Source organism: Pelodiscus sinensis, chromosome 7 (assembly GCF_049634645.1).
Source record: "Pelodiscus sinensis isolate JC-2024 chromosome 7, ASM4963464v1, whole genome shotgun sequence".
In the NCBI taxonomy this organism is placed as follows: Eukaryota; Metazoa; Chordata; order Testudines; family Trionychidae; genus Pelodiscus; species Pelodiscus sinensis.
Genome location: NC_134717.1, coordinates 40,056,930 through 40,077,800, shown reverse-complemented (window position 1 = coordinate 40,077,800; position 20,871 = coordinate 40,056,930). Strand labels below are relative to the sequence as shown.

The 20,871-nt window shown below is 40.1% G+C and overlaps 1 protein-coding gene across 5 annotated transcripts in view; it reads right to left on the bottom strand.

Annotated features, from left to right (window-relative positions):
• Positions 1–20,871, bottom strand: part of UBR3 (ubiquitin protein ligase E3 component n-recognin 3) — a 242,138-nt gene that overhangs the window by 159,774 nt on the left and 61,493 nt on the right. For all 5 annotated transcript variants that reach the window (XM_075933593.1, XM_075933589.1, XM_075933590.1 and 2 more), the window contains exons 9-18: positions 12,502–12,681; positions 10,459–10,592; positions 8,237–8,323; positions 7,528–7,593; positions 7,338–7,427; positions 5,337–5,465; positions 5,192–5,244; positions 3,673–3,806; positions 2,700–2,784; positions 843–985 (exon numbers count right to left, since the gene is read on the bottom strand). In XM_075933593.1, the coding sequence (XP_075789708.1) occupies positions 843–985; positions 2,700–2,784; positions 3,673–3,806; positions 5,192–5,244; positions 5,337–5,465; positions 7,338–7,427; positions 7,528–7,593; positions 8,237–8,323; positions 10,459–10,592; positions 12,502–12,681 (1,101 nt within the window). The remainder of the gene's footprint in view (positions 1–842; positions 986–2,699; positions 2,785–3,672; positions 3,807–5,191; positions 5,245–5,336; positions 5,466–7,337; positions 7,428–7,527; positions 7,594–8,236; positions 8,324–10,458; positions 10,593–12,501; positions 12,682–20,871) is intronic.

Genomic DNA, 20,871 nt, shown 5'->3' with positions numbered 1-20,871 from the left:
CGTCCGTTAGTTCGAACTAACTTTGTAGTGTAGACATACCCAGATTGGTTTAACATGATTTGTTCTTTACAAATCAATGCTGGCTGTTCCCTATCATCTTACCACCTTCCAAGTGTTTGCAGATGATTTCCTTAATTATTTGCACCATTATCTTCCCTGGCACAGAAGTTAAACTAACTGGTCTGTAGTTTCCTAGGTTGTTCTTATTTCCCTTTTTATAGATGGGCACTATATTTGCCCTTTTCCAGTCTTCTGGAATCTCTCGTCTCCCATGATTTTAATATACTTTACAGTACAGTACCACACCCAATGTGCTATATAATAATTTGTCAAAGTTAATAAAGCCACCTAGAGTACATGGCTATTAAATCTTCACTAAGGAGACACCAACTTTTTTTGGTGTATGAATCAAATGATGCTTTAGCAAGATTATTTTATATTTGGCTTTAGCCTTGGTTTGTGATGACATGTGGCTAAGGCTATGAATCTGTCACTGAGATCACTGGTTGTATGATTTTATGAGCCCCATGCGATTTCCTGAAAATTCCAATAATTCAATGCTGGCCAGCAAGATGTAGGCTCCTCAGTGTTTTACTGATTATTGCTTGTGTGATGTCTGTGATTGTTGATACAAATACCTGTGACAAAATCATAGCCTTACACATGGCTGATGCTTGCCTCAATGGGGCTTATATTTGGACAACAAGCAAAAACTCATTTTACATCCAAACTCATTTTTATGTCCAACTTTACTTACTATGTGAGAAGATTATAAACTCAAAACTAAGAGAAGCAATAAATAACTTATTTTTACTATGTAAAAAGTGCATGAAGTATTATACCTTTAGGTGTATACATTCCTTGTTGCATAGAACCTCCAGGTTCAAAAACAGGAGCTTTAAAATCAGCAACTGCTGACAACATTGATTCAAAGCTTAAACTTCCTGGAACAATGCCACTTTTGGGGTTGGGGTTTTCTGGAATGTGATCTTTATGTTAAGAAAAACAATGGTAAGCATGTCACCTTTTACTTTTGTCTAATGTTTTAACAGCTTAATTTAAGATGCTAAATTTTTGCAATGTTTTCATTTCACCACAAGAGGTCTGTGTACTATACCAGTTCATAGAATCATAGGACTGGAAGAGACCTTAGGAGGCCAACGAGTCCAATCCCCTACACAAAGCAGGACCAAACCCAACTAAATCATCCCAGCCAGGGCTCTGTCAAGCCGGGATTTAAAAACCTCTATGGATGCAGATTTCACCACCTCTCTAGGTAACCCATTCCAGTGCTTCACCACCCTCCCAGTAAAATAGTTTTTTTCTAACATTCAAGCAAGATCTTCCGCACTGCAACTTGAGACCATTGCTCCTCGTTCTGTTCTCTGTCATTACAGAGAACAGCCTTTCTCCATCTTGAACCCATGTTGACCATTCCTGATCACTTTCCTCTCTTCTAAGTGCTTCAAAACAAATTCTTTTATGTTTTTTTCTGGAGACTGAGGCGAGGCTAACCAGTCTGTAGTTCCCTTGATTGTCCTTCTCTTTTTTAAAGATGGGCACTACATTTGCCTTTTTCCAATCGTCCGGGACCTCCCCCGATTGCCACAAGTTTTCAGAGATAGTGGCCAATGGCTGGCTCTGCAATCAAATCAGCTAACTCCTCAGTACCTTGAATGCAATAGATCCAGCCCCATGGATTTGTGTATGTCCAACTTTTCTAAATAGTTCCAGTGCAATCAAGTCTGTTTGGTACCATATCAACACTTTTGGATACAATTTTAATTATGTACACTACGTACACTATTTGCTTACTCTGGGATTATACACTAAATACACATCACTACAAAAGTTCTTGAATATGTTGTTAAACTTGTGCGGCTAGCAACCAGGTGTGGTGGGGAGGATTGTTTAAAAGCTTTTCAAAAAATCTCTTCTCTCAATTAGCAATCTTTCTATTTAGAAACACTCTCCTCCTCAGAAAGTAAGGATATTAGTCTGGCTTTAAGTATTACTAGAACAATCCTTTCATGCTGAGAAGAGGCATAAAAGGGAGGCTTATCTATATGCAGAGAAAGAGGAGGGACACAGTGCTCAATAATAGAAGGAAAATTCAGGAACAGAGAAAACTAGTAGATTTAACTGAAAATATTAAAGCAATATCGTGTGTAGAGCAATGAGGGATGAGTGGGAAGATATAGGTGGAAACACACTAAGGAAAGAAAAAATGAAATAAAATGGAAAAAATAGATTGTGAAATTAGCATGATGTGTATATATTGTACCTAAACATTCCTACTATTACCTTACTATTAATAAACCTCAACCTACTTTTCACCATTTCTACCTTTAAATTATTGCTGTTACTTAGGAAAAAGATCTTGTTTGTTTTACTTTGCTGCAAAGCAGGTACCACACAGTAAAAACATTTAAAAAGTAATGCAAATCCTCACAGGTATCATTTTCATATAAACAATTAAAGAAGGCTAATGTATGGATAAAAATGTCATTATGATAATAACAATACATCATAATTCAATGACATCTGCTCACAGCTCCTAAAGTTTGAGCTTGTTACAAAACAAGCAATATTGATGGCATCATGCACAAGCTTTAAAATTCTGCACAACACAAATTTCTTTTATAGTATTATTTACAAGCACAAATCAAAAAAGTAAGTTAACAGATTCCAAGGATATGAGATCCAATAGTGAACTATGAGTCCTGTCGTTCATACAGAGCTGGGCTACCATCTCTGCTCTGAGGATTTCATCATCTGTCATTCCTAGGACAATAAAAATAAAATTAAATACCTGTACAAGTTTGTATGAGTAAATAAAAGGGGGATTCACAGGAACACACTTCTGTTTATATCTAAGTAAGTAAAACACTAATTACAAATGTGACATCCAGATATCCAAATTAACAAAGTTACACTGTTAAAACTACAATTCAGATTTCTGGTTGATTTCCAAAGATGTCCACAAAAATTAAGTAAACTATTCTTATTTTCTTCTATGCATTTGGAAGATGTAGAGAGTAACATTTTGCTGATATTTCTCAACACACATGCTATTTAGAAAACAGTCTATTTCACAGGAGAGAACACCAAAGCATGTTTTTTAAAGAGTGTATTGTAAAGCACAGTAATAAATAAAGCTTAATAAATCACAACCCAATTAAAGTTTTAGCTAGGATTTTACATTATCATTTAGGCCCAATATTGCAATCATCCATCTTAACTTCACACACATGAGTTCTGCCTGAGAAATAGGAAGCTCAATCATAAGAGATCATTACAAATTGGAACTTTAGGATTTGCTGATTCAAAACACTTGTACTGACATTTAAGTTTCAATATATATCTGGTGTCACATAAAGAAAGACATTCAGCCACTTATTTCTCTCAAGGACAGGAATGGGCCAGGCTGCAATAAAGGAAAAGACACTAACTCATATTTTGTTTTTCCTTCTAGTTTTTAGGATGGTTAAAATGAAGTGACTGATGGAACTGAAACCAAATTACAAACATAAAGAATGGCCATCTGATTATATTTAATAATTTTACTTATTCTGCTACAGGATAGCTATTAATGGAAAACATCTAAAACCAAATACACATAAAAATTCCATGTTACAGTAATATTTTTGACTAGACAATTGTGTCTCTTACCTAAATGTAAACGAAGACTTAGCAGAATGACAAGAAATGTTAAGGCTCCTTCCAACATAGACCTTTCATGTTCTGAATCAAGAACTGTATTCTGATGCTGCGATGCCATTGTTAAGAGATCTACCACCTTGAATCTACCGGACAGAGCAAAGTTAGAGACCTCATTTTTCTGTATTAAGAGCCTGATGTTGAGAGGTGCAAAGTACCCGGGATTCCTACTGAAGCACCATTCAAGATCAGGCTCTAATGGAATACAAAATAAGATGTATATAATCTAATTAGATGCAAACCTTGAAGTAAACAGCTTTTTATTCTCAGAAAGTGTACTTATCTTCACTGTACTGTACTGATCCTATTTGTGGCAGGAAGCTGCTTGGGAAGCCTCATTCAACTTCTGCCACTCCAATCACAATAAGGGGAAGTGGATTGGGGCTAGGTAAATAGCTTTAATTTGTCCGATCACTGACTGTACCTGCCAGCCTCATTAGACAGGAGCTATAAGGCTGGAAGTGAATGAAAGGGAGGCAGAGACCAGGAGGGAAGTGAGGCTCAGGGAAAGAAGGAAACCTGCTACTCTCTGGCTAATCAGGCCTGCATTAGGCTGAGTCACTGTAAATACCCTGTATATAGTAAGAAACCGGTGATGGGAAACAGACACAAATAAAGAGCATGAGTATTGCACCAGCCTGGAGTGTCCCTGAGCCAAGGGGCTCAACACACAAAAACGCGACATGCATCCCATCACACTATTCATACTTGTAATTTAAACATGTGACATGTGAATACTTGAAAGTAGGTTAATTGGTATTCACCTTTCTGTCCTGCTTTTCTTCAGTCATGTCTACACTACAGCAGCTCACAGCTACAGTGCTGCAGCTGTGATCCTGTAGCATAGACACTACATATGTCAATGAAAGCTTTTCTGTGGACATAGGTAACCAACTTCTCCAGGAGATGGTGGCCAAGTTGATGGAAGAATTCTTCCATCAATCTGCTGGGCCTGAATGGGGGGTTAAATTGACCTCACTACTTTGCACAGAGCATGACATCTTTCACAGCCCTGAGCAGGAAAGCAAGGTTAGTCTAAGTTTTAGGCATAAATTAGGCCTTCTGTAAAAGTAAGCAGACTTCTTGTGATTCTCGTTGCTATTCATTCTCCCTTTCAGTGTCAGAGTTCCAAATACTTACACACAACAGTGTGCAACACTCCTAAAATAGGACAGCTCAGGAGATTCAACTCCGGAGGTTTAATAAACATATTGCCCACACTGGAGTATAAATACAAAGCCAGCCCTGAGTGAACGGGAGAATGAATGAAACTACCACTGTAGAAGCCATCAGAGAAACTGTATTAACGGAAGTGTCTTGCTCCATGTGGAGAGTGGAAAAAAGAAAAAATGCTGCAGTGAGAGGGGGATTCAGCAGGTATATATAATACACCTTTCTTCACATGGTATATTTTAAAGAGTCAGTGGCAGCATGCTATGGTGGTATCTATTCTATCATGTTTTGACCTTACCTTTCAAAAACTGATGAAATAAAATAATCTGGGTCAAGTCTAGAAGCACAGACCTATAAACACATAAATGGTACATTCACTTTAGTAATCCATCTTTAGCACTCTAATCAATACAGTACTTGGGTTCACAGAAATTATACCTTACCTGTAATAAGTAAATGTCAGGATCAATCATGGAGTTACAAAAATGAGACTGCACATAGGTCATTGCTTGTCCTTTAATTTGTAGACCATTTCTTACCCACATGTTACTATGGATTTCAGAAAGGCTTGCCTTAAAAAAAAAGAATTAGCTGAAATAAATATTCTGCAAACAATTAAAGGAAATTCAGCTATTCAGTTGTCTATAGCCCCACCATCTACCGCAAACCCCTCACATCTCAAAATCAGCAGAGCTGGACCATGTCAAAAGTTGAACGACAGTCATTCAGAAAATCCTCCTACATGTGACAACATTCAGTTGGTACTAGTATATGGTTTTCTTCTTGCTGAGACAGTACTAAATCCATTCATGAGACATAATATTAAATTACAATGGTGAATGAGACTGAAAACCAAAGCTCTGATAATTAAAAAAATACTGTGTTATTTTTGCAAATTTGTTAACCAGGTATCCTGGCCAAAGTCAAAGTAAGCTATTTATATTCCACCACAGATCTGCAATGCATATAATATGATCCATTCTAAAAGAAAGTGCCATTTCAGGAAAAGGAGAGGTGGGCATGTGAAGAGCTCCATGATTCTGTATCCTGAAAAAAGTACCACCAAAATGAAGTGTATCTTATAACAGATTATCAATTATTACAATTATTTATTTTCATCTCTTAAGGTCAACATAAACAGAATGTTGAGTGTAAAGCCACAGGTAACACCACCATCCATTACTATTTATAAAAGGAACAAAGGGTTCTCACAACCCAGCTTCTACATGCTCTCCCACATACTGCCTCGTCAATTTGTATGTATTAATATTAATTGCATTATAACTGGATTAAGAAAGAGGCTTTAGTGCCTGAAGACAATAGCTCCAGGCTAAGTAGGATCCTACAAAAAGATCTAGAGGCCACCATAAGTGAAAATTTTTTTTGTAAGGCCCCCTTTGCCGGGGGCTCTGGGCAGCAGCCACTGAAGTCCCTGCATGTTATCTGGCCTTGTCGGGCAGGGAAGGCAGACAGAAGGTGGCTCAGCTAACTATTGTTCCCGCCTTACTGGGATGGACCCACATAATCACGAGTGCTGGGGAAAGCTTCCCTGCACTGCCCTCACCAGCAGGCTCCACCCCTACAGCTCCCATTGGCCAAAAATCCCAGCCAACGAGAGCTGCAGGGGGTGATGCCTGCAACAACAGCAGGGCAGCATGGGCCACCGCTTTCTCCCCTTGCCCCACCAAATAAGAGATGCTCAAGTAAGCACCCTGCACCCCAATCCCCTGCTCTGGCCCTGAGCCCCCTCCTAGACTCTACACCCCAACCCTGAACCTGGTTCAGCACTCTAACTCCCACCCACTCACACCCCCTGTCCTGGGTCTCCTTCTGAACTCCAAACCCCTTGGCCCCAGCCTGAAGCCCCCTCCTGCATCCCAAATGCCTCATCCCCAGTCCCACCCCCAGTCGGAACCTTCACCCCCTCCCACACTTTGAATCTCTCATTTTGGCCCCACCCCAGAATGTAGGGGGCCTCACAAACTCTAAGAGCTCCAGGCCCCCGGAAGAGTTCATATACTCCTAAACTACATGCACAGATTATTCCAAGAACAAATATGTACCCAAATTTAGAGGCAGTTTTTTGAAAATGTGATCCTAAATATTAAGCATAGTTTTCAGCAATAAAAAACACATAGGGTTTTACATACAATTTTAACAGTATTTGAAAAATTAGGTCTCTGTGATTCTAAGGAATACTTTTCTAAGTTTATTCTGAGTAATCACTGTAAATCTGTGCTGACAAGTGATAAATATTTCATATATTGCAACAAGTTGTCACCTATATTAATTTTTGTATTCCACAATCAAAAATGTTTTCCCCTGATCTTTAGACATTTTTTAATATATTTAAACTATTTGGACTAGAAGGAGGGAAGACATGGACATCCATGTATTTTTGTATTATGTACATTCTAACTAAGAAAAGCAGCCTGTCACCATACCTGAATCTGAAGAGGATGAATCATTAGTTTCATCAACATCTCCTGATCTGGCAAAATAGAATCCAGATCTAGTTCTTGGCATTTGACAGCCTACAAACATAATGGAGTATAAATTTTACTGAGAATAAAGACATTATTTTTTCATACAAACAACAACTTATAGGATATGGTAAAAAAAATGTTTGCTTACCTTACTCAGAAACATCGCATAGTAACGATGTAGTGGCAAATGAAAAGTAACCTGGTTAGGAGCTGGCTGCAATGAACACAAAACATTTGGGGTTTTTTTACCATCAAATACAAAATAATACAAGAATCATACACAGAGACTGTCATTTCATGTGGCACATATAATGCTGATGGCTCTTTCCTCTAGATATTGCTAATGTTGCCCCATCTCTCCCTCTGCCAGTGTTTCACCACCCTTTTCCCAAATAGTTCTAGCTGATCTCTCTTGCCGAGCCTTGGGAATGTTAGTCTCACCACACCCAGGATAAAAAATGTCTCCCAATACAGCAGAGTTGCTCATAATCTAGTACTTTACAAGAAATGGAGTGCAGAGAGGTTTTGCTTTCTCACTGCTAACACCCTCCACTCAACTGCCTTAGAGTGCTCCTATAGCATCAATTGATAAAGCCCGATAGTCTGAATACAAGTTCACATTAAATTAATGGGTGGACTCTAATATTCTTAATTCACAAATACATCCTCATACTCATAAATTATAAAGGTTTTAAACAAGAGTAGCACTGATTTTAACATGGCAATCCATTTCTTAAAGTACTTAAAATGTTCATTTCTTTTTCAATTAAATAATAAAAATACTAAATTTCAAAATATTTTAAATTAAATAAGTCATTTCCCACAGCACTTTATTTAATCATATAAAGGATGCAAACCTCATCAACAAAGTTGATAGCATCAAACCAGTCCTGAAGTGCTTCAAGGCAGTATCTAACAACATTTCGTGTGTACTCTTGTGTCTCCTGCAAAAAAAAAAAAAAAAAAAAAAAAGATCTGAGATTGCATTAACATACATTATACCACACTACTCAAAAATAATTTTGAGTAACAGTTTAATTAATAAAATAGGGAAAGTAGTTTGTTAACTAATATGATTGTTTATGGATTTTTCAGTCCTTTTCTGTTCAGTTTTAAAACAGAGCACAAATATGCAATTTGCATGGTATTTATCATTTTATTTTTAAAAGTTCTTTCTTCCAACACTGAAAATTAACATTTTACTGGTGGTTGACCCTGTCCTTCTCTACACAGAAACTTATGTAAATACATCAATGATAAGAGTGCTAGCATACAATGGCCTATGATGTTTTTGCTATTGTGTTATCCAGATGTGTTCTGAGCTGCCATGATGGTGTTGTCCACTATCAGATTCAACCAAGTTTTATAAAATGTTCATGTTATTGTTTCAACCAATTTATCTGTTACTTTTCAGGCCTGTAATACCTAGGACCACCCTCCTCCCTTTCTCCCCCCCCCTTTTTTTAAAGAGACAGGTAAACATTTGCTACCCTCCCGACCTCAGGTATAGTAGCAACTGATTTAAATATTTGTTCAGCCACATGATTAAGTTCTGTAGAGATTCTTACAAATAATGCTGTTTGGTCTTGGTGGCTTATTATTGTCTAGTTTAATCTACTTGTTTTAGCACAGAAACAGGAACCGGGACTGTTCATGCACAGATCCTGAAAGGAGCTACTACACACATCAAATATCCTATTCAAAATACTTCTACTGCAATGTCTTTAGAGTTTAGTAAACTAAATAAATGGATAATCCAGTGCTCACCACTAAATTAACTAACGTGAGTGAAACAATAGTGAAAAGTATAGGCGTAATTTTGAGATTAATCATAATCTAATTAATGTACATAATCATAACGTTCTCACTTTGAAATGCAACTGAATTTAAATTGTCCCTCACAAAGCCAAGACAAGACAAGCTATAAACCTCAAACAGCGGGGGCAGAAGCATGAAGAACAAAAAACCAACAATTGGCACCTCAAAAATTAATAAAATTGTAGTACACTATTCTAAGGGCAATTTAGCCTCAAAAGTGAGATTTAATAAAAATATCTTAATATGATTTACAATATGAAAATGCCTTAGCAATTGCTAATTTAAAGCTTACAAATATTTAATTTACTCTATGCACATTTCAGTCCAAATCGTACTGTCCTATGAACACTAACAAAACCCTTACTTATACCGGAAAGTAGTTTAAATTAGAAGAGTGATACTTATTATTCATAATAAATGATGATGAGGTAGAAATTTAAAGGTTTTCATGTCTCATGTATTCCTCTCAATGGAATAATTCCATAATAAATGATGATGAGCTAGAAATGTAAAGGTTTTCATGTCTCATGTATTCCTCTCAATGGAATAATTCCATTTTCTGCTAATCTATCATTGTTTGTTATACAAATAAATAATTTTATGTAGTAATTACAAGAACAATTATAATCAACATGCAAAAGATTTAATGTCATAGTTAGTAATACAGATCTTTGATTTGATAATTATACACAAATACAGAGCTTTATTAATGTCCCAAAATGTCTGTTTCCAGGCACAAACAAGAAACAGTGATGTTATAACCACATCACAGTAGACTTAATTTTCTCCTTTCCCAAAATCACATTATTCAGGCACATGTATCAACCTATATCACATTACAGTTTAACTTCATTCCAACTGCAGTCAGTGTATACCCTGGAACTCTAGTCCCAGATCTGGAGACTACAACTAAATAACATAAATCTTATTTAAATAGGCATCTCAAAAGATTTATGAGATTTCTGTGATAGAGAGTTATAACATCTGTTGCTTGCCCAAGCAGAATATCTTTTTTCCAGTAAAACAATGCTTCTTTCAAAGAAACAAACAGTAGCTTTTCTCCTCTACCACAGAAAGAAGTCTCCAACATCATTATTAAAGCCCCTGTGAAGATGCAAAAATAAACTGGGGGTTTGATACTGTCATACATTACTTTAGTATACATCACTTAATCATCTGTAAAATGCTGAGACCATAAAAAGTTAAAAAGAAGTTATTAATTTTTTAAGATAAAGTAATAATGAAAAAATGTTAACCTTACCCTAATTTTACAATGTGATAGCAGTCCCCACATAGGCTGAGCACAGGCTTCCAGTTCAGCAGCAAATGCAGCATAGTAGGTCTGTGATTCAAACTCCACATGCTCATTTAATTCTCGCTTATTTAAATTCATACCTTAAAAGACATAAGCCATGTTATACAACAGTATAGTTGTCTACCGTTACATAGAACTTAGTATTTTTTAAATTATACACACTTACATATATGCCTACACTATATAGAGAGAAAATAACCATGCAATAAATTTCAGAAAGTATTATCAATTGTATATAAGTATCCACAAGATTAAAGATTTGAACTAAGCAGAGACCTTAAAAGGTGACTAGAAAGAGAGCATTTGATTAAAGAAATTTTGCCTACATTAGGATAGCACCCATGTTGAGAAAGTAAGTGATCCAAATTGGGCCCATTTTAAACTCAACTCCAAATTAATCAAGCAGAATTTTTAAACTGACTAAACAATTTTGGAACTCTCCACAGAGGACACTTGCATCCTATAATCAGGGCTAGCTCGAGCCATTCCTGCGCCCCGGGCAGCGGGCACGTGACACATGTGCGGCCCCGCCCCCGGGCGCATGGCGCATGTGTGGCCCCGCCCCCGGGTGTACTGTGCACCTTACAGTTGCAATCGGGCACATGGCACCTGATGGCAGCCCTACGGGGCGCCACGTGGCCGAGCACGCGGCGCCCCTTACAGCTGCCATCAGGCACCCCCCATAGGTTGGTGCCCCAGGCAGCTGGCCGGCTAGCCCCCCCCCCCTTAATCCAGTCCTGCCTACAACGTAAACATGCAGGGAAAACAAATCAATACAAAATCCCGATGCTAATGAGGCTAATTGAGTGAGAGGTTTTAGCCTCATTAGCAGCACACTACAATTGACAGGTAAATTTTTTTCCTCTTCTCCTTTCTTTTTCTGTTATAAATTCTCAGAGTCCCCCTTTTTTCGCCACTTAGAAGTGGGTTTTGCCCATGAAAGTTTATGATGCTATAGATATTTTTGTTAGTCTCTAAAACAACGAGTAGTCTATGGCACCTTCAACACATCAAGTTCATTTTCCCTAGTACTGAGCTTAGTTTGACATTGAAACATAGTGCTATCAAAGTCACAACTTACACTGTTAATATAAAAAACAGGACTATGTAGCACTTTAAAGACTAACAAGATGGTTTATTTACAGCTACATTTCTATCTAATAAACCATCTTGTTAGTCTTTAAAGTGCTACATAGTCCTGTATTTTGTTTCAGCTACACCAGACTAACATGGCTACATTTCTATCACTGTTAATATAACAGCTTCTTGAGAACTTTGGCAATGTGTAACCCAGTATATTTTACTCAACCCCTCTGTATATGATCAACATGGGTCTATTAGAATTCTACCTCCAAAACATTTTAACTCAAGCCATAGAAAGACTCATATTTTGAGCTCTGGATGTCCTCAGCTGCCATAATACAAGTCAGGGCTTGTCCAGAATTCAAACCATGTTGGGTCTCAAACATTTGGGACAAGTTTCCCTAACCAGAAGTAGTAAGTAACCCACCAGTTACATTCACTGGTGTGCTCAACCGACAAGGTATGCAAATCTATTTCAGCTCTCATCTTGAGACCCCGTCCTCTTTAGCTCAAGGCATAGAAAGCAATGTTTTTAGATCTCAGCCATCTTTGGTTCAATGTCTGGTGTTGACCAACACATAAGCTGTCACAATTGTACATAAGAAACATTTAATGACTTTAGGTGTTCATCTTTGCTTCTCATCAGCTGGCATTTCAGAACCAGAAGCCTTTTGACTGAAGTAACTTAGAATAAACTATCCACTTCCAGAAATTTGCACCAGATTAAAAATGAGTATGCTAAAGGATTACATCTTTTTATACAAAGGTGTAAGGTGTATGTTATTGTAAACATTGCGACACCTTTAAAAATTCTTGCTTAAGTACAGGAGAGAAAAGATTTTAAATTAGACATATTCCAAAAAAGGTATTTATAATTACTAAATAAGGAAATTAAAAGCCACATACCTTGAAAGAATGATACAAAATTCATCCAAGTTACTAACAGACTATGATCCTCCAGGAATTTCTTAGCAACACTTTGGTGTGAAAGGATATTAATAAAATCACTAACAAGTGGCCAATAAGTATTATTCTTTAATAGTGCTTCCCCACAGTTCACTACGACATGTAAACTGTTTTCTTCATCTGGAAAAAAAGTTAAAAATCCCATTACAATGGTTTTTAAAAGGAAAAATTATAGTGCCTACCATAGTGAACAATTAAAAGAATCAAATAATTATAGAATGCACAGAACATGGCAGTAAAGAACTACTATTTTCCTTATAGCAGTGGTTGTTCGTCAAGATCTTATCATCTGTGTGGATCCCACTCTTGGTGCACATTCCTTTCACACACACTTGCGTGAGATTGGAATCTGAATAGCAATGGCTGTTGGGCTATGCCTGCACTACACTGGAGAACAAAAGGAATAGCAGTCTCAACTACTACTCAGTTATCCTGCTAATGTAAAATCTCAAGTAAAGAGGATCCCAAAAAAAGCAGAGGTGGGGGTCAGTTTACAAGACACACACACATACCAACTTCTCAAAGAACCAGAGTTATGAGAAAGTAAGTAACTTCATTCCTCAAGTACTTGTTCATGTGACTCTCACTGAGGGTGACTAATAAGCAGTGTCCCATCTGAACAGAGTGACTGACTAACTGATGCCTGTAATATAGCCCTGCCTAAACTTGCATCCAACATCATGGTCAGGACCAGAGTATAGTGGGGGAATTCTGTGCCACTATGAATGTACCAAATAATGTACCCTGCAGATTTCTTTGCTTCCCTGCAGAAAATGACTAACAGGAAAGCAAATGGAAGTCACAAAAGCAGTCATCTGACCCATCTCGGCAGTATGTTATAGGTGCCCAGGGCAACAAGCAGAGAAATAACTCACTGTGGGGCAGAAGGTGGAACTGGGAAACACCTGCCTGACAACAAGCTTAGCTGTTCAGGCCAACTGGGTTGGGAAGGACAGGATGACTTCTTCCCTGCACAGAATCTGGGGCTAGGTCAGATCCAGCCACATATTTCTCGCCCAGCTGAAGAAGGCTCTGCAAATTCTCTGTCTCCATCACTCTTCAGCTGCATGAGAACGGATCCCTGTACAGGCAGTCCCCGACTTACGCGGATCTGACTTATGTCGGATCCGCACTTACGAACGGGGCTTTCTCGCCCCGGAGGTCGAGGTGGCAGATTGCTACCTGCGAGCTCCGGGGCGAGAAAGCCCCGTTCGTAAGCTGCTCCCGGTGCCCCTGGTCTGCTGGAGACCGTCTCCAGCAGACCAGGGACACCGGGACTGAAGCCGCAGCAGCGGCGGGTTCCCGCGCTTCTGAGGCTTTGCCAGAGCAAAGCCTCAGAGGCGCGGCACCCCGCTGCCGCTGCGGCTCTGCTCCCTGTGTCCCTGGTCTACTGGGGGGGGGGGGGGGGGCGCAGCTAGTGTGCCCTCCCCCCCGAAGCAGACCAGGCTTTTGTTGTGGACCCTGGGGCAGAGCAGCTGGGGCGCTGCCGATTGGTCCTGCAGCGCCGTTCTGGGCACTACTGGACCAACCCGGCAGCACCCCAGCTGCTCTGCCCCAGGTCCTGATTCAGCCGCTGCTGGTCAGTTTCAGCAGTGGCTGAATCAGGATGCCTGGGGCAGAGCAGCTGGGGTGCTGCTGGGTTGGTCCAGTAGCGCCAAGGAGCGAGGAGCACCCCAGCTGCTCTGCCCCAGGCGTCCCCAAGTCAGCCGCTGCTGAAACTGACCAGCGCTGACTACAGGAAGCCCGAGGCAGAGTTGCTCTGCCCCAGGCTTCCTGGAATCAGCCTCTGATCAGTTTCAGCAGCAGCTGACTTGGGGACGCTTGGGGTTCTTAAGTTGAATCTGTATGTAAGTCAGAACTGGTGGTCAGTTTCAGCAGCGGCTGAATCTGGACGCCAGTTCCGACTTACATACAGATTCAACTTAAGAACAAACCTACAGTCCCTATCTTGTACGTAACCCGGGGACTGCCTGTATAGGAAACTGCACCCCCATCTGCCCAATGAGCCACCTACACCTAGATTCCCACCCCACTATGCCCCACTCACCCAGCATCTGGACCCCCCCAACCCAGTTATCCCTGCCAATAGCCATTCACTCCAATATCTAGTCCCCTTGCTGAGCCCCAACCACCTTCACCTAGACTCCCCCTACAGAGTCCCATTACCAGAACTGCACCACCAACAAGCCCCTGTACATCCAGATTCGCCTTGTACCCAAATCAAATTGCCCAACCCAGATTGGTCCACACAGAACCTTCTCAGCCCACACCTGGATCCCTCTACACTATGACCCTTCCACACTTGGATCCTGCCTTGCTGAGCTTGTCTGCCCACACAGAGGGGCAGGGCCCTTGGGTGTTTCTGGGTCAGGTCCAGGCCTTGCACTGTGTCCACCCACACAGTGAAGTTCACATCCTATGGGGGTGGAGGATGCAGCTGCACAGTGATCTTCCATCTCTGTGCAACCAGTGGCTTGCACTTCCCACTGACATTCTGGAACCTCCACATTTATTTGACAAATAAAAATTGCAGAATTTTAAAATACTGTGCACAATTTAATTTTTTTTACCACAAAATCCCAAAGGAGTCAAAAGTCAGGCATTGCTCTAAGTAGCTGTCTTTCAGATTTGAGACACAGGGATGTTTCTAGCAGACCTGGCTAGAGGATAAGCCCACTTTACAGCAATTCTCAAAGTTTGTTTTCATTTTACAGTGGAACATTTTCATGAACACAGTTGTGACATAATGTCCTTTGTTAGAACAAAACCTGAGACAGAACACATGTACATGCTGATCTCAGCCATGGGAAATCCAGTTAAAGTTCCAAATGTGCCTGATTTAGAGGAGAGTTTTTCATGCCTGATCACTCTAAATCCCAGGTGCAGGGTGAGTACCATGATCACCAGGCATGCGCAAAAGGAAAAGACACCCACCCACCCCCCATTCTGGTAAAATTTCTTTTAGTCAGAAATGTTCTAATTAGCTCCACTTTCTACAGCATGAAGAGAAAGTAGTTTGCACTCTAAGGCAATAAAGCTTTAAGGTTTGGAGAAGAGGTATGACACATTCATTTGACTAGTAGCAAATGTCTATATATGGCTCAACATGAATGCTGCATCTCTTCAGGAGTGCTGACATTACAACTAGGTACTTAGTGAAAAAATATTGGTGCTATTAAGAGAACGAGTTGTAGCATGTTGTATTGACCATGATTAGGTTCTACTAGGAATTGCAAGTTCTTCCTATGAGCCAGATGGATCACTATATGCAAACATGCATATTGATGGTTGGGATGCTTCTCAGGGTTGTGAGTAGAGCCCTGTGCGGATACAAAATTTGGGTCCACATCTGTATCCTCAAAAATGAGCCGCAGGTACCCACAGCCATATCCACAGATGCAGATTCCTGCGAATATAAAGTGGGTATCCGCAGATATGCAGGGCTCTAGTTGTATGGCACCATACCACCACCTGTCCTTATCCCAGTTTCTCCCCAAGCATTAAACAACCAGACCAGCTCTGATCCTCTGTTTATAAGACAAGCTTCCTGATAGCTTACCCTTAGGTAAAGTATACCTGGATGTACCTTTGCACCCCCAGACATAATTCCAACAATCTGTTGACTTCACTTGAAAAAAGGGTACCCTCTGCTGCTTGTCTTTTCTGTTGTCAATCTCCCCTGGAGACTTTGCAATCTCTTGATTAGCATTTCGCTCAGCCTGTAAATAGGCATTCACTGTGAAGTATATAATATTTAATTTACATAGAGCCAGATAAACATCTCCCACCTAACAAAGTTTATTTATCACCTGTTGGTGACCAGCCCCAACTCACAAACCTTAAAAGCATGAATGGAATGGAATGGAATGGAATGGAAGGAAGGGAGAAATCCTGACTTATTATCTGTATACACATTTCATAATGATTATGGTAATCAGTGAGACAAATTTTCATTAGAGACCTTACCTCCTTTGAGAAATTATAATATAGGGATCAGACCCAAGGATTCCTTTGCCCTCTGCCAGTTGGCATTAAGTCATCCTTGGGTGAAAGGGGTCAACAGCCACAAACCAATCTTATGCCTGAAAAGAAGGAATGATGTGTGCTGGATTTAAGATGTGTATACATTTATGCAGTCTTTTCAGAATAAGATGCAGACCCTTTTATACTTTGGAATAACAAAATATCAGGAGAAGAAGCCTCTTTCCCTGAATTTCAGAGGTAACTCCTCTGTGGCTCCTAGGAAAAGCAGAGTAGCCACTTCTTTTAGTTGATTACAAGAAGGATCTCTGAAGATGGACAGTGAAGGGGCATGGGTAGAAAGCCATGGACTGGAATTGGAATATCCATGAGACAACTTCCAGCACACATCTGTCTGTTATTCCGTTCAAGTCTGGTAAAAGAAAGCCAATCAGCATCTCAGGAAGGAGGCCTGGGCATAGCTCTTGCCTGATCTAATCCTCAAATCAAACCTGCTCTCTGGAATAAAGTATAGTCTGGTTAGTGACTAAGAAGATGAAAATCTGATACAAAAGTACCTAAGCTCCTTCCTGGATGACTACTCAGAAAACTATTGTTGTGAGTAGCTCAGTATCTTCTATCTAGTCTCCCTTTCCCTTGATATTTAAAGGGCCTGTGAGTGGGGCAGAAGTCTAAATGCCTAGTTATCCAAGTATCTGATGTCCTTTTAGGGCGTGCAGTGCATTGTTGATACATATAGTGAGTAGATCTGCACACTTAATGGGTAAGCCCTCAACTGAATTCTCAACCTCCTTAGGGATGAAAGAAGCCTGAAACCATGATGTTCAGAGCACAGTTACCTCAACTGCCAGGGATCCAGTTGCCATGTCCAATACATCCATGGCTGTCTGTAAAAGTGGTCTTTGCCACTGGCTGTCCTTCAGCAATAATGGCTTCAGTACTCAAGGAGTTTGGCCAGGAAGGGAGATAATTCTAGGGCAGGTTACTGAATTTTACAAACAAAGCTTGACAGTTACCTACTTATAGCTGGAGTGATTCTGACAAATAATCCTTCCTTCTAAAGAAAGCTAATTTCCTTGTGCCTGTCTCCCTAGGAATGTTCTTGGACAGTTTGTCTCTCTCATGAGGTACAGAGACCACTAATTAATCCAATGTTGCATATGTATAAGATTGCTCAAACCTCTTTGCCTCTAAATGTTAACCCCCTCCAATGTGGCTGGCATCTGCCATAGAATTTTAGCTGGTTCCAAAATGTCCTCATTAACTGGCAATGCTAATCTGGCAAAAGAGGAGGAATGCAATATGTCAAACAGCTTGTAACGTTTTTCTTCATTTCAGGGGTCTCATCTAAATGAGAGAACATCTTCTGAAAGACTCCAAGCAGGTATGGGAGCCAAGGAAAATGTCTCATCAGGGATTATGAAAGTTGTAGTTCAGGAAGCTCAAGGCATACCATTTCCTTCTCTGTCAGCTGTACTTGCTGCTCCCTGTCTTCGAATAGAGATCTGGCAATTGATAAGGAATGGGAGCATGACTTTCTGCACTTTTTTTTTTAATAATAGGGGGGAGTAAGGCTCCAGGAAACTCAAGATGGAAGTCTCCACGGTGTCCACCAAGGCCAAGGCAGACTAGGTAATGTTGGTTTTGGTCAGGTAAGGTAGCCCACTGTCATTCCTGAGATCGAACAGTCAGAGATATGGAGTGTCCTTGGTTTGTACAGAGAAACTTTCTCCTGATCTGTGTGACTGGCAAGAAGATTCCTCTGTATGTTGGAGAGGTGTGTCCCAGAGAGAAAAAGAAGTAGACTGCCTCCAAAAAGCATACTGATTTTTGAGGTGACCTCAGTATCATGAGGTCAGAGATTCATGTCAATGCTGAGCACAGTGCCACTGGTGCCAGAAGTGTGGCTATCTCCTCTAACATTAGACTGGACAGTACCATTAGTGTGTCAATTGGTAGTGTCAATGCCAGCATTGGAGCCAGCAGTTTGTGACTGATAGCACTGTCAGATGTAGGCACTGAAGATATCTTGTATACCTTCAGAATAGAGATAGAAGTTGAACTAGCATCACAGATGTGACAGTGTACACGGTTAAACGGTTAACCGATAAGCCCAGGCTCATCCGTTAACCTTCACGGTTACATGCAAGGCATCCTCCTCCCACACTGTTGCCCCTGTTTCAAATGCAGCAGCGCAGGGGGAAAAGAGAGCAGGCAGAAACCAGTGCTCACTGGGAGACAGCTTTGAAGCAGATTCCCCATACACACCAGCTCCCACAGAGTGTAAACATGTAACCACTGGAAATTTCAGCGGTTACATGTTTACCCAAATAAACCCGCATTTTAATATCCATAGAGCTCAATTCCTAGGTGGAAAGAGATTAAGCATCTCCTCATAAGAAATGGGAACTTTTGTATCTCCCTGGCTTTGATAAGGAGGCAGTTGTGATATTTGTTGCTGCAGAAGAAGCTGGAAATAATGTGGTCATATGATCCCTTGACAGAAAGTGCCATAGATATTTTGCCAGTACCAGCATTAAGTGTTGTGTGCTGGTTAACAAGGGCATTGGCTAACTAGGACTTAAACATGACCAGTCTTATCTTAGAAATCAAGTCCTGTTCTTCAAGATCTGAAGTTCCTTTAATTGATTGTCCAAGATTTAATTTCAGTACAGCATCTCCGGATTTTCCATTTAAAAAAAAAAAACAGACTTAAAAAAATCTTTTAAGATCGGGGGGGAGGAGGTAAAATAAAAAGGGAAAGTTTGTTGAGAATTATGCCTACCTAACTAACCAAAAGAGAAGAATAATCCACTAAAGCAGCGGTGAACAACCTGTGGTTCCCTGGGGTTCTGTGTGTGGCTTGTGCAACAGTAAACAAAATGTCTCACATGCCAAATTCTGCTGGTTTCCATCCAAGTAGGTTTTTCCCCCACTACTGGCATCATTGCTAAAATGACATGCATGTAAAGAAAGGTCACATGAAGTGAGCTGCATGCTGATTGCACATAATGCTGACTGAGAGCCGAGCATTCCCTCTGCATCCAATCAAAGTGCTGTGACAGTTCAGTCAGCACTTCTAGGTACAGTTCAATCAGCAGTTCTAGGTATGCAAGCACGGTTAGCAAACTACCCTATACTGGGAGACAGTCTTGGTTATGAAAATATTGCTGACTTCTGACATGAAGGAGGGCCACTCATGTGACCCACTCACTAGCTTATGTTGCCCATCGCAACACTAAAGGTTAGTGAATAGACACCCTGTTCTGCAGTCATTCTACCCTGTATACCCTTTGGGTGGGGGACAATGATGAGGACTCGCAGTGCATGAACAGCCTAAGGGACACAGAAATGCAAAGATTCCAGTCTTATGGGCATATGGTACACTTAGAATAGGATGCCTGCTGACATACAGTCAAACAACCACCAATGTCATTCACTGTGTCTTTTGTAACTATACCCTCTACAAAAAATTAGGAATCCTGTGGCACCTTAACGATTAACAGATTTATTTGGGCATAAGCTTTCATGGGTATAATCCACTTCATCAGATGGCTCTATGCATCTGACAAACTGGTTTTTACCCACGAAACTTTATGTCCAAATATATCTGCTAGTTTAAGTTGCCACAGGACTCCTTTTTGTTTTTACAGATACAGCTTAATTAGTGCCCACTACATTATTTTTTTTAATTTTTTAAGAGAAAGTTATGCATACTCTAGCCCAACTATCTTTTTAAATCAATATTTGATAGAGGTGTCCAATCTGTAGCCCTCAAGAACAACTTTGTTAGGAAAATTTGTACTGTATTATAAACTGAAAGAGTTCCTTGAGCCACATCTAACAATTTTACATTGTAGTATGTGAATCAGCCCTTTTGCTACAGAGAGCCAGTACAGAACACTACTTCCCCACTGCTTCCTGTCTCTTTTCTCTGAAATACTAGAAGCAGCAGAGAGCACGCTGTTCAGCAGCCTCCCCGCTGTCAAGGAGACAAAAGTGTCTCTCTCATATGGTGATGCCTACTACACCTTCTCAATAGTTTTAAATTCCACAAGCAAAAATGAAATATTGACCAGAAATAGATCATTTTGAGTGCCGGTCATACAACAACTTCCTTACTTGAAATTGTCAATCTTCCCAGTCATAAGGAAGAAATTGACAATCTCTACCACCAATTAACCAAATTTTAATGTACTGGACTTCACTGTCTATAGTACTTCAGTAATCAACAATTGTCTAAATATCAATTCACAGCCACCGGTATAACAGTGAGCAATAATATGCACAACTGTGTGTTACTGAAATGTAAATCTGCCTTTCTATATC